This window comes from Giraffa tippelskirchi, chromosome 1, assembly GCF_054371585.1.
Source record: "Giraffa tippelskirchi isolate mGirTip1 chromosome 1, T2T-mGirTip1v1.2.pri, whole genome shotgun sequence".
NCBI lineage: Eukaryota > Metazoa > Chordata > Mammalia > Artiodactyla > Giraffidae > Giraffa > Giraffa tippelskirchi.
In genome coordinates, this window is record NC_137275.1 from 11968238 (window position 1) to 11981645 (window position 13408).

General features: G+C 46.9%; 1 protein-coding gene across 1 annotated transcript in view; it reads right to left on the reverse strand.

Moving 5' to 3' along the window:
* Positions 1–10060: 10060 nt before the first annotated feature.
* OTOP1 (otopetrin 1) overlaps positions 10061–13408 on the reverse strand; it is a 40659-nt gene continuing 37311 nt past the window's right edge. Inside the window, exon 6 of the mRNA XM_081490408.1 lies at positions 10061–10231. Within this exon, the coding sequence (XP_081346534.1) occupies positions 10061–10231 (171 nt within the window). The remainder of the gene's footprint in view (positions 10232–13408) is intronic.

Below are 13408 nucleotides of genomic sequence, written 5' to 3' on the forward strand. Positions count from 1 at the left end.
AAACTCCAGGTGCAAAATGGGGGCAGACTATGGCAGGGGGACTTTTCTTGATGTGTCTCTCACCTGCCACCAGTGAAGAAAATCTTCATAGAAAGACCTTCTGTCTCATTAGCCAGAGGAAACTAACTTAACTAGCTAGAACAAGCCTCAAGAAAGAGAAACAGTGTCCCCCCCCTGCCAACTGTGTCCCCAATTGGGAGAGGAGGAGCTCTGTGGAATGAACAAATAAATGAATGAATGCTTAAAGATCTTTTAAGACAAAAATGGGCAACCAAAAGATAGTTCAATACTATGGAAAGCTCAGGAAGAAAGTGTGCATTTATTTGATATTTGGCTATGAAATTTAAAAAGTTATGGCAGGGGGGATGAGTTGGGAGGTTGGGATTGACATATATACACTTATTGATGCTTTGTATAAAATAGATAACTACTGAGAAAATATTGTATAGCTCAGGGAACCCTCCTCCGTGCTATGTGGTGGCTTAAATGGGCAGAAAATCCAAAAAGAGAGGGGCTGTATGTATATGTATAGCTGATTGACTCTGCGGCATAGCAGAAAGTAACACAACATTGTAAAGCAACTATATTCCGATAAGGGCTTCCCCAATGGCTCAGTGGTAAAGAATATGCCTGCATTGCAGCAGACACAGGAGTCATGGGTTTGATCCCTGGGTCAGGAAGATCCCTTAGAGGAGGAAATGGCAACCAACTCCGGTAGTCTTGCCTGGAAAATTTCACAGAGGAGCCTGACGGGCTTACCCATAGGGTTGCAAAGAGTCAGACATCACTGAGCACACATGCATGTACTCTAATAAAAGTTCACTTAAATGTTATTTATTTGCTATTGGAGAAACTCAGGTAAGCTTGGTGAGGTCACCACTTCCTGATTAACTGTGCAGGGGCTTCCATGCTCCAGATGGAGTGCTTAACTATGGAGCCACTTAACCATCAGTGGCTAAAGAAAAGGACCACCATTAAAACAATCTGATACATAAATGTAGGATTAAAAGATACAATAGACATAGGAAGGAAAGCTAAATGATGTTGTGAAAGTTCATAATAGGGACACCAGACCTGGACCAGGGCTAGTAGAGACTTTCCTGAGAAATCACTGTTTGGATGGAGATCTAAAAGACAAGGAGGAATTAAGTAACTGAAGGGAAGAGAAAAAAGCAGGTGCAAAGGTCCTGGGGCAGGAGGAAGCATAGCACATTCAAAAAACTAAAGAAGCTGGTCAGTGTGATGGAACACAGAGGAAAAGAGAAGCAGAAGCACAATGAAAGTGATATGAGATCAGGCTAGAGGGAGGGCAAGACAGACCATGCAGGACGCAGGGCCAAATTAAGGTTTTCTGTCTCAATATCTAGGAGAGGTCATGGGAGCATGTTGAGCAGGAGAGGGATAGGAGCATGTTGGCCTTTTTCAAACTCCACTCTAGCCTCAGCATGAAGGACAGACCAATAGAGGTGAGGATGAATTGGAGAAATAAATGAGGAAGCTACTTCAGAAGACCAAAATGGAGATGATGGTGGCTTGCAGTAGATAGTGGTGTTGGAAGTGGGAAGAAGTGGATGGAACCAAAGTATTTGGGGGTAGGAGTAACAGGTGTGGCCACTGGTTAGAAATGAGGCATAAAGGCAGTGTAAAGACAGCTCTTGTATGTCTGACTTGGTAAGAGACAGGCTGGTACAATCCATAGGGATGGAAAATATGGAGGGAGAACTGGCCAGAGGAGTGGGAAATCCTGAGCTTGGTATTGGATGCAATCAGTCTAAAGTGCCTTTGAGACATCCAAGTAGGCTGCTAGAAATAACCAGCCTGCAGTTCAGAGGTCAGGCTGACAATGCATATTTCAGAGCCAACAGTATCTAAACAGCAGGTAAGCCCTTGGCCATGAACTAAACCACCAGGGAGAGCAGCGAGAAGCCAAGTGGATCCTAGCTCCCTGCCAGAAGTTCCAACACCAAATAGCCAAGAAGAGGGCCATGAGCCTGCCAACAGCCCCGAGAAGGAACCAACTCAGAGGGAGGGTGTCATCGAAGCCAAGACCCGATTCATGTTGCTTACCTGCTCCATCTGCATACAGGGAAACTGAGACATAGACACCTTGGTATTGACCTGGACCACCCAGCTTTTTCTAGGGTAAAGGGAAAAAGCATTTCCTATGGATGGTGTAACAAACTGCACAAACTTAGTGGCTTAAAACATCACAAATTTATTACGCTACCATTCTGGACATCAGAAGTCCAAAATGAGTCTTATTGGACTGAAATGAAGGCATTGGAAGAGCCATCAGTGGAGATCCTGGAGGAGAACCCCATCCCTGCCTCTTTCAGCTTCCAGCATTCCTTGGCTTGTGACCACATCACTTTGGTCTCTGCCTCTGTAATCACACTGCCTCCTCCTCACATATGTCAAATCTTCCTTGTGAGTGCATTGAGGCCCTGCCCAGATATTCCAGGAGAATCTCCCACCTTAGAATCCTTGACTTGGGACTTCCCTGATGGTCCAGGGGTTGGGACTTCACTTTCCAGTGCAGAGTGGGGTGCAGGTTCGATTCCTCATTGGGGAGCCAAGATCCCACATGCCTACACATAAAACAGAAGCAATATTGTAACAAATTCAATAAAGTCTTTAAAAAAAAAAGATCTTTGACTTAACAGCATTTGCAAAGTCCCTTTTGCTTCTGAGTGACCTATTCACAGGTTCCAGGGATTGGGTATGTGGACATCTTTAGGGGGCATCGTTTGTCCTCTTACGGGCTCTCTGGGCCATGTAAAGGACCAGTGATCTGAGAATTTTTGGAGCCACTCTTCTCCTGGGCAAAGAGAGATGCCTGGTCCACACCCGACAGCACCCCTGGAGGCAGAGACCTGAAATTGTCCATGTAGCCTTGATAAGCACTTGCTGCCTGCCACACGCTGTGGTTCCAGCTTTACGCGCAGCAAATCAGTTCATGCTTTCAGTGACTCTTTAAGGCATGTCAGTTGATCCCCACCATCTTACAGAGGACAAAACCGAGGTGCAGGGAGGGGAAGGTAACTTGCAGTGGGGGAGACCTGAACCTGGACTCAAAGCCTGTCCGTCTCCCCAAACACCACTTCTGCCAGGGAAGCACCAGTCCTCAGGGACCTGTTACAGGGCAGCACCAGCTCTGCGTGCACCTGGGCTGCTAGACTCAGGGCCCCTTCCCAGATGGCTCCACCTCTTAAATGCTCGCTGAGATCTTGACTTTTCTTCAGGGTCCAGAGTAGCACCCAAGGAACACCCAAATTCTAGCATCAGGGACAGAGCCCTCACCTGTTTCCGCAGTTCACCCGCGGCCACGGTGATGGCCATGACCTTAAACACCACAGTGTCATCATGCCTGTACATGCTAAGCCACTTCAGTCGCGTCTGACTCTGTGCAACCCCATGGACTGTAGCCCACCAGGCTCCTCTATCCATGGGATTCTCCAGGCAAGAATACTAGAGTGGGTTGCCATGCCCACTTTTAAATTGCTGGAGAAATTGCACTTTGGAGGAAGCGCTCAGTGCAGGAAGATGACCTGCCCTGTTCTCCCTTTGGCCACTCTCTGGCTCTGTGACCTGGTGGACACAGCTGGGGGGCTCAGTTCTGCCCAGTGAGTAGGCCACATCATCCCCATCCAGGTTGGGTGGATAAAGGGCTGACTGCAGCCAGACTAGAGCATCGAGGGGAAGAAGGAACGTCTGCCATTCCCTAGATCGCATTCCTGGAACAGGTAAAACTATTTTTGTCAAGTCAGGTCCTCACAGGACAGTTAGGACTGTAAGAAGATATTGGAAGAAGCAGTGGTAGCATGCTACGGACACAGAGGAAAGGATGTGTCAGTGGGTGGGTTTTATGTGCTAATTCCCCACCACCAACCAGTGCTGCAGGCCCCACCCACTCCCAGGCTTTTCCTTCCATGCTAGAGCTGAGGCCAACTTCAGGGAGTGCTAGTCAGGATGCAAGTAACAAAGTACCCAGTGCACAGCAAGCTCCCGAGGCCAGATCCAGCATACTGCCTGTTTGGATCAATAAAGTTTTATTGGCACATCTATACCCATTCATTGATGAAGCTGCTGTGGCTGCTTTCATGCCTCAGGGGCAAAGGTGAGTAGTTGCAACAGAGAACTAAAATGTGTTCTACTTGACCCTCTACAGAAAATGTTTGCCCACTCTTTGCTTAGATAACAATAATGTTTACCTCCCATAAGAAGTCCAGACAACTACTGAGAGGGAACTCTACCCAATACTCTGTAATGGTGTATATGGGGAAAAAAATCTTAAAAAGATTGAATATATGTATATGTATAACTGATTCATTTTGCTGTACACCTGAAACTAACACAACATTGTAAATCAGCTCTATTTCAATAAATATTTTCAATTGTCAAAAAAAGTTCAAATTTCCTATCAAAACAAGGAGTCCAGAGGAAGACAGCTCCAGGATCAGACAGGGGTACAGCAATATATTCAAGGACCCAACTTCCTTCCATCTCCTTCTTCTGTATCTTGGCCTCTCTTTCTTGGGCTTGTTGCTTCATGGTCACAAACTGACTGCCACAGCTCCAGGCTTCATGAGTCACATTTAGGTAGGAAGAGAGGCAGACCTCCTCCTCATCTCTTTCTTATTAGGGAAATAAATCCTTCCAGGGCTAGCCAGCAGAGGCCTCTTACCTCTCATGCTTAAGACCAGGAGTCAGCAAACATTTTCTATAAAGAGCCAGATAGTAAATATGGTAGATTTTATGCACTGTGTATGGTCTCTGTAGCACATTCTTTTTTGAAAGTGTTTAAAAAAAAAACTTAAAAAAAAAATGTGAAAACCATTCTAGCTCACAGGTGTAGGTTACCCACACATGGTCTAGAGCTATTCACATGCCCACTTCCATACTGATGCCCAGCAAAGGTTGGGGGCAGGAGGTTCACTATACTTGTCTTAGACCAATCACCCAAAAGTGAGTGTTCTAGAAACTTCCGACAAGACAGGTAGGCAGCCCTGGCAGCTGTCAGGGAGACGGTGGGATCACTTGCTGTCCTAGGGGGAAGAAGCGATTGGCTGCTGGTTTTTCCCTTCGTAGGGGAAGAGCAGACCCCATCTGGAGACCCCTGTCGAACTGGGTCCCCTGCTTGGCTCCTGATCGCTGTGCATCCTAACGGACAGTCTCCTGCACTCTGTATTAACAACCAGGCTTAAAGCGCCCTCTTGTGCCTTAAAGGCCAACGACGGCCCGGGGGTGTGAACTAGAAGCGGGCAGAGCAGCTCTACCAGGTCTGCTGCTGCGGCTGCTAAGTCGCTTCAGTAGTGTCCAACTCTGTGCGACCCCATAGACGGCAGCCCACCAGGCTCCCCCGTCCCTGGGATTCTCCAGGCAAGAACACTGGAGTGGGTTGCCATTTCCTTCTCCAACTCACGAAAGTGAAAAGTGAAAGTGAAATCGCTCAGTCGTGTCCGACTCTTCGCGACCCCATGGACTGCAGCCTACCAGGCTCCTCCGTCCATGGGATTTTCCAGGCAAGAGTACTGGAGTGGGGTGCCATTGCCTTCTCCAGGGGCTCTTCCCAACCCAGGGATCAAACCCGGGTCTCCTGCAGTACTTTCTTTTAAAGGCAATCGGAAGCCACGGAAGGGTTTTAGCAGATGACTTATTTTGATCTACGTTTTTTAGACAACTAAGGTGCCTATTCCCCACGGTGTTTCATATGTTATTAGTGCAGCGGAAACACCACACCAGAAGTACCACCCCTTTGAGCATCAAAACACTACATTCACCCTTCTCCTGCCGCTCCCCACCGTCCCCTTGAGGTCTGCTCATCAGACCCCAAGAGCACCGCTCCCCCCCGCACCAGCTGCCCTGACAGGTCCCACTCCGGCCTCATGCTGGGGACTCTCCTCTTGCGGGAACCCGCAGCAAAACACCCTGATCCCCCAGACCTCTCCATGGATCAAGGATGTCCTGCCCCCGCCCCGGGAAGTGAGAGGTGGTGAGGGCAGATGGAGGAAGCATTCTTCTTAAAGCTAAATAGCTCTCAGCTTCCCTGTGAGAACTCAAAATCGTCCCAGCCCTCCCCCTGGGATGGTGACAGCCACCTCTGACACATCGCGGGAACCCAGAGCTGCGGACAGAGTCCAATCAGGGCCCCTGTGACCCTAGAGCCTGGTCCCACCGTTATCATCCCTCACTTTGGCCTCCAAGTAGAAGATAACTCAGCAGGAAAGGCACCAGCGCCCCCTGCTGGCCATGCTCTTCTACGGCAACGCCCACAATCCCACTGACGAACCGGCTGTTTCTAGCAGCGTCCCCTTCACCGCTTCACCGTTTGAATTTAAGACCAACCTAGCAGCAGCAGCAGCAGGCAGCATATTAAAAAGGACAGACATCACTTTGCAACTAAGGTCCGTCTCGTCAAAGCTATGGTTTTTCCAGTAGTCGTGTATGGATGTGAGAGTTAGACTATAAAGAAAGCTGAGCGCCGAAGAATTGATGCTTTTGAACTGTGGTGTTGGAGAAGACTCTTGAGAGTCTCTTGGACTGTAAGGAGATCCAACCAGTCCATCCTAAAGGAAATCAACCCTGAATATTCATTGGAAGGACTGATGCTGAAGCCGAAACTCCAATACTTTAGCCACCTGATGTGAAGAACTGACTCGTTTGAAAAGACCCTGATGCTGGAAAAGATTGAAGGCAGGAGGAGAAGGGGACGATAGAGGATGAGATGGTTGATCATCTCAAGGACTGAGATGGATCATCTCAAGGATTGAAGGTGGGAGGAGAAGGGGATGATAGAGGATGAAATGAGAGGATGAGTCGGAGTCACCGACTCAATGGACATGAGTTTGAGTCAACTATGGGAGTTAGTGATGGACAGGGCGGCCTGGCGTGCTGCAGTCCATGGGGTCACAAGGAGTCAGACATGACTGAGCGACTGAACTGAACTGAGCTGAACTAATGGTGCCCTGTGTCTACCTCAAAACCACAAAGCCTGGACCGGTTGTTCCCAGCACTACTGTGATTCCCTGTATCTCTTTGGCAGGGCTTAAAACCCACAGGCTGAGGCCCTAGGGCTGTACTGGTGGATACTGATAGAACAGGGAGAAATTAATTTCAACCAAAATGGGATCCCTTGGAGAAACCAGCATTCACATAGAGTCGTCTCACACAGGATCATTTACCAATATGCCCAGAGACTCAGGAGAAGATGCTTACCAGGGTGTCATTTATAAAAGCAAACAAGCAAGCAAACCACGTAAATGTCTCTAAATGTCCAACATCAGGATTTGACTAAATCAGCAATGGCACAGCCCTCCAAGGAAGGTACTTTGAAGCCATCTAAAGTCACATTACAGAAGAGAACACAGTGTCTAGGAATGCCCCTCAGGAGTCTTAACTTGAGGTCCATGGGCTCCTAAGAAGCTTCTAGAAAAGGGTCGGCATCACCTGAGATGCTTATTTAAGCATCCAGGACCAAACTCAAGCCCAATGGAAGCTGACCTTCCATTGAGGAGACAGGAATCCTAATAGATTCCCTAAATTATTCTAATGCACTCAACAGTGTCAGAATAAGTGCTATGGGAACCCTGAAACACGCTGATATCTTAAGATTTAAAAAGCAAGTCACATGCAAATACAACACGTATAAAAACTGTCCTGTTTGTGCTTGTGTGAGTGCATATGTGAGTCTATGTGCAATAACGGGTACCCAGGAACCAAAAATTAACAGCAATTACCTCTAGATTTCAAATTCTCAACCCAGGTACCATTAACAACTGGAGCCAGGTAATTCTTTGTGATGGAGGCAGTCCGGTGCGTTGGAAGATGTTTAACCTCTTTCCTGGCCTCTACCTAATAGTTGCCAGTAATGCCCCCTGTTGTTGAACGCCAAAGCAACTGCAGAATGAGAAGTACCATTTATGCTATGGCTATTTGTTTACAAGTTTGTCTCCTGCACCAGACTCTTGAGATTGAAATAGAATATCTAGACATTTCTCTGCTTGAGTCAGTTTTATAATTTCTGTAGCACTAGAAATTTACCATGCAAAACGTCCCCTAGTCACTTGTGCTACTTATATGACTTTGTTGTTGTTGTTGATTAGTTGCTAAATCATGTCTGACACCTTTGCGACCCCATGGACTGTAGCCCACCAGGCTCCTCTGTCCATGGAATTTCCTAAACAAGAATACTGGAGTGGGTGGAAGAATACTGGAGCTCTCCTCCAGGGGATCTTCCTGACTCAGGGATTGAATCCAGGTTTCTTACATCTCCTGCATTGGCAGGTGGGTTCTTTACCACTGAGGCACCCGGGACATGCCGGGGTACTCACCAGTATACTAAGGAGGAAGACATAACGCCCCTGGTGGTTAACAAAAATGTCTCCAGACAGTCCCCAAATTGCCCTGGAAGGCAAGATCATCCACAGTTGAGAATCACCGCTGTAGATGGAAGGTATAATAGATAATGTTTTACTTTGTTTTTTATTATCTCTGCCCATTACTTAGTTTTTTCTAAAACTAATATAGAGTATTTCGGTCATGTAAAAATTTGAGTGTTTCTTAATGTCCCACTCTCTGTGCTGTCAAAAAAGAAAAAAAATACACTCAGATGAAAAGATGTTCGCATTATTTACAGTAAGTAAACTGATTTTATTATGACTTTAAAAGACTTAAGAAAAAGCACATACAAAGCCATCCCAAATGTCAATATTCCTTCAGAGGCTTTAAACTATTTATAACCTTTGGATAAGCATCTCTATTTTAAGGATATATCTTAAAGAAGCAATCCAAAGTATAAAAACCGTTTTACATATATGGTTGATTTTTTCAGAGTCACTTATAAAAACAAAAAGTTATAAACACTCTAAAACCAACCATAAGAAAAATGAAGTTACAGTGCTTGATAGACTATAACAGCACGAAAATGATATTTACAAAGAGTATAACAATGCAGGGAGAAGGTTAATGACATATTGTTAAGTGAGAGGAAATGCATACAAAATTGAATATGTTGCATCATCACTAGCAAGTATAACAAAACAACAGTAAAAAGAATCCTCTGCATTCAAACAACTAAAAGAAACACATCAATCAAGTTGTTAGAAAAATGACTGTCAAGATCCTTATCTTTAACTTTGTATCTATACGAAATGGCAGGTGATCACTAAACTTATTGTGATAATCATTTTATAATGTATGTAAGTCAGATCATAAATGTATACCTTAATATAGTACTGTATGTCAGTTAAACATTAAACATTAAACATCTCAATAAAACTGGGGAAAATGTCAATTAAGCATGAAAATGATTGTCAGTTTAAAAAATTATTATTAATTAACCATCCTAGGTGATTTTTCTCTCTATTCTTCTGAAATTTCCAAATTTTCTAAAATAGGCATATATATCTTTATAGTGAAAGGAAGACAGTAAAGATGTATTTTTTAAAAGAACTTCAGAATGCTTACAAATGAAAATGTGCCAAAATTTCAGGTGAGAAATATGTCTTTATATTCGATCTATACACAGTTTTCCATCCAGATGATAAAATAACTCTGTTCAAAAAATTAAACATAAAATATTTAAAAATTAAACATCTTCAAAAGTACAATATAAAATAAATGTAATTGTAGCTATATTCACAGTTCTAAGAAGGGTAAAATTTAAGGGTGATTAGACCATGCAGATGGTCAGAAAAAGATTGTATATTGTAACACGATAACAGAAAGTGATTTTAATGAAAAACAAGCTGGATATATTTTTTTCAACCTATGATCACATTCTTTGGAAACAAGGGATCTCATTTTGAAGGAGATCAAATTTGAGTTTGATTAGAATTAACTACCCAAGGGCAGATTTCAGCCACTTCATCGATTTTGATCTAACTTGTTTACACTCATCCAGGGTGACGGGCAATTCCAGCTCATGGGAAAAGCAATTATCACAGACAAAGGGGGCCCTTCTTGCATCTGTAAGCCAATATTTGCCCGACCTCGCCATTCCCAGGTGGCTCCACCGAATTCTCTTCTTAGCGCTCCCCTCCGTCTCTGATGTGGACACAGATTATATCTTACAATAGACCTCAAAGAGGGAGGCAGCTGCGTGCATTCGGTAGAAAATAGAAAAGGGCATGGCCAGGTTGACCACAATTATCCAGGGTTCAAAGCCAAAGACAATTTCCTCCAATCCGTTGTCATACTCAGGGCGGCAGCCAAAGGCAGGAGGGATCCAGAGCTGCAAGAGAAGAGGAGATGGTCCCAGCAGCTGCCGGGGGTCCCACACAAACCCTGGTGCTGACCTGGACTCAGGGAAGCCAAGTCACACCCAACCCAGAGCCAAGCAGCCCCCGGCCGTTGTCTCCCAACTCCATGTAGCCGGCCAGTGCACTGCCAGTCCTGCATGAACGCTCCTCAAACTCACCTGCTTCTCTCCATCCTCATAGCCCCTACCTTGCTCTAGTCCCGGATCCTTGGTCTCCCCACCTGGACTGCTGCAAAGCCTCCCGAGACCCGCCACTCCAGGAGGCACCTTTGATCCATCCCCCCGCCCAGGTGTGGCTGCAGGGATGATCTTTATAAAGCACACATCTAACTTTGTCACTCCTCTGCGGGTCGCTCACCAGGGCTCCGTATGCCTTCAGGAGAAAGTGCAAATCTCCTCAATAATTAGACACCTGTCCACGTCTTCACATCCCTTATCACACATTTCACTCTGCCCCGCCGGACTGTGCACAGCCCCCAAATACGCCTTTCTTTCCCTAGTCTTCAGGGCTTTGCTCCTGCCTCCTCCTCTATCAGGGACTCCCTGTCTTCCTTCTTCTGCTAAGTTCCACCTTCTTCCAACTCTGGAGACACCTCCTCTTGCAGGAAGCCCTCCTCGACCTAACTGGTCAGGCAGGAACTTCATCTGTCTTCCCAGAGCCCCACTGTGTTTTCCTACAGTGATGCTCCCTATGTTCCCACACCCATCTGTACATATCACCGTTGGTACTTGCAGATCCTGGGCCCATGGGTCTGGGCTGGTGGTCTTTTTTCTGGCTTGTCCTTGGCTTAGAAAGACAGCCCAGGCCCTGGCTACATCTCCCTGACCAGGGGGAGAAGCAGTGCCTTGGAGCCAGCCCTGGGTTCCTGTCACTTACAGACTATGATTTAACCTCTCCAAGCCTTGGTTTCCTCATCTGTAAGATGGGAATACTAACACTTGTCTCAGGGGGCTCAGATGAGAATAAGATGGCACCTAAATCTGCAAAACATAAAGCAATAACCTATTATATTTGTCGCTTGTGGAACCTATACCTTGGTTCCCCTTCTCAGCCTTCCTGTTCCAGTTTCTCCTCCACCTCCCCTTAAATTCTCAGGCTCCTTGACCTGCTTCTCTCTCTCTGCAACTTCCTCCATCCCCACACTGTGGCAGGCAGCCTCTCAGGTGACCCTCCCCCAAGGGTCCCACCACCTGGGATTCATGTTACGTGGAGCCCCCTCCAACGCTTTGAGTTGGACTGATTCAATAGAATATGACACAAGTCATGGGATGTCACTTCTGAGGTTAGGTTACAAAAGGACTCTGGAGTCCATCTTGCTCACCCTCCCCCACAAGAATGGAAACCAGCTGCCGCGTTAGCCACGAAAGGAAACTGACTGCCCTGTGAGCCACAAGAGGAAGCCAGATTCCACGTGAGCCACGCTATGGAGAGGCCACGTAGCCAGGAACTATGCGCGGGTGAGTCTCAGGCTTGCAGCCAGCAAGGAACTCAAACCCTCAGCCCAACAACTCACCGGGAACTGAGTCCACATATATGAGCCACATAAACTCACAGCCACATACATGAGTTTAGAAATAGACCCCTTTCCCCCAAAAACCCAAGCCAGGAAATGACTGTAGCCCCAGTGGACAGTTTGACTACAGCCTGTGAGGGACCTTGAGCAGAGTCACCCAGCTAAGCCACACTCAGATTCCTGACCCAGAATAGCTGTGCAATGATAAATGTCTGTTGTTTTAAGTTGCTGAGTTGGTGGGTCACTGATACAAGTAGCTTTCATTCACATCTCCACACAGAAACCTCTCAGGCTTATATCTCTAGCACTGGGTTCTGGGTTCTGGGTCCTTAGAGGTATTCCTCCCAGGCCAGCTGGTTCTTCTCGCCTCCTTGGCTGGCTGCTCTTCCTTTGATGTCTCTCAATGTTGGCTGGTCCCAGGGCTCATTCATTCCCGGGTCCTCTCTTCCCTACACCCATGACCCCAGTGATCTCACCCAGTCCTGTTTGTAAACACCAGCTACGGGCCCACAACTTCCCCATCCAAATCACCAGCCTGGTCCACCCTCGGAATTCCAGGCTCATGTATCTCACAGGCTACTTAGCTGTCTATAACATATCTCAAACTCAACATTACATTCCCGTTTCTCCCCGTCTCCTCGGCAACACCTTCTTCCCAGGGGCTCAACAAAACTCCAGTGTCATCCTGGTCTTCTGATTCGCCCTCATAACCACCCGCCTACCATCTGATCCATCAGTAAATCTTGACGACTCTGCCTCCGAAACAGCATCCTCAATCCACCCATCTCTCTCCACTCCACCCGCCAGGCCGCCACCCCCATCTCTCACCTGGACCGTCAGTAGCCCCCCTGTTTATGCTCTCAGCCCACAGTCTATTCACCACTCAGCACCAGATTAATTTTTTATGTGAGATGGTGTCCGTTTCCTGGTTAAACTTCCAAAGGCTTCACAGCATATTTTTTAAAAATAATCTACCCCTGCACAGAATGGCAGAGCCCTCTGTTAGATGATTGCTTACCAGCCCCCAACCCTGCTGCCCAGATTGTCCCCCACCTGCCCACGTGGTCACATGTGCTTCCTCCTCTTCTGGAAGGAGGCAAGCTCCGCCCATTCGGGGTTTTGCATGGCTGTCTCCTCTGCCTGGAGCACCCATGACTCCTTCTGCCATTCAGCCCTGGACTCTAATCCCACTGTCTGAGAGAGCCTTTCCCACCAGCCCAGTCTTCTGATCAACCTCAGCCAGCCAAGCACCACCGCACGCACCCTCCCTTCGTAGTTCTCTGCAGGGTACGTGTCACTATGGGCGTTTTTCCTACTTGGCTGTTGCTAGTCCTGCCATCTTGTTTGTAAGCCCCATAGGAGGAAGACCAACATTCTGGGGCGTGTGGTACCCTTGCCACTCACAGCAGTGCTGGCCCAGAGTAGGCAACCACAGCTCTATTTTCAGGAAGGAGGAAAAGAAAGGGAAGGAGGGTGGGAGGGAAAATGAGAAGAAGAGATTATAAGCCTCTTTCCTGAAATCCAGACCTTTCCATCTGCTGTGAAGTTGGCTGCAATTCTTGCTACTCATCCCCTTGGGAGGCAGACCTATGCCCCCTTCTCTTGAGTCTGGATGGATGCTGTCACTGCTGGACCC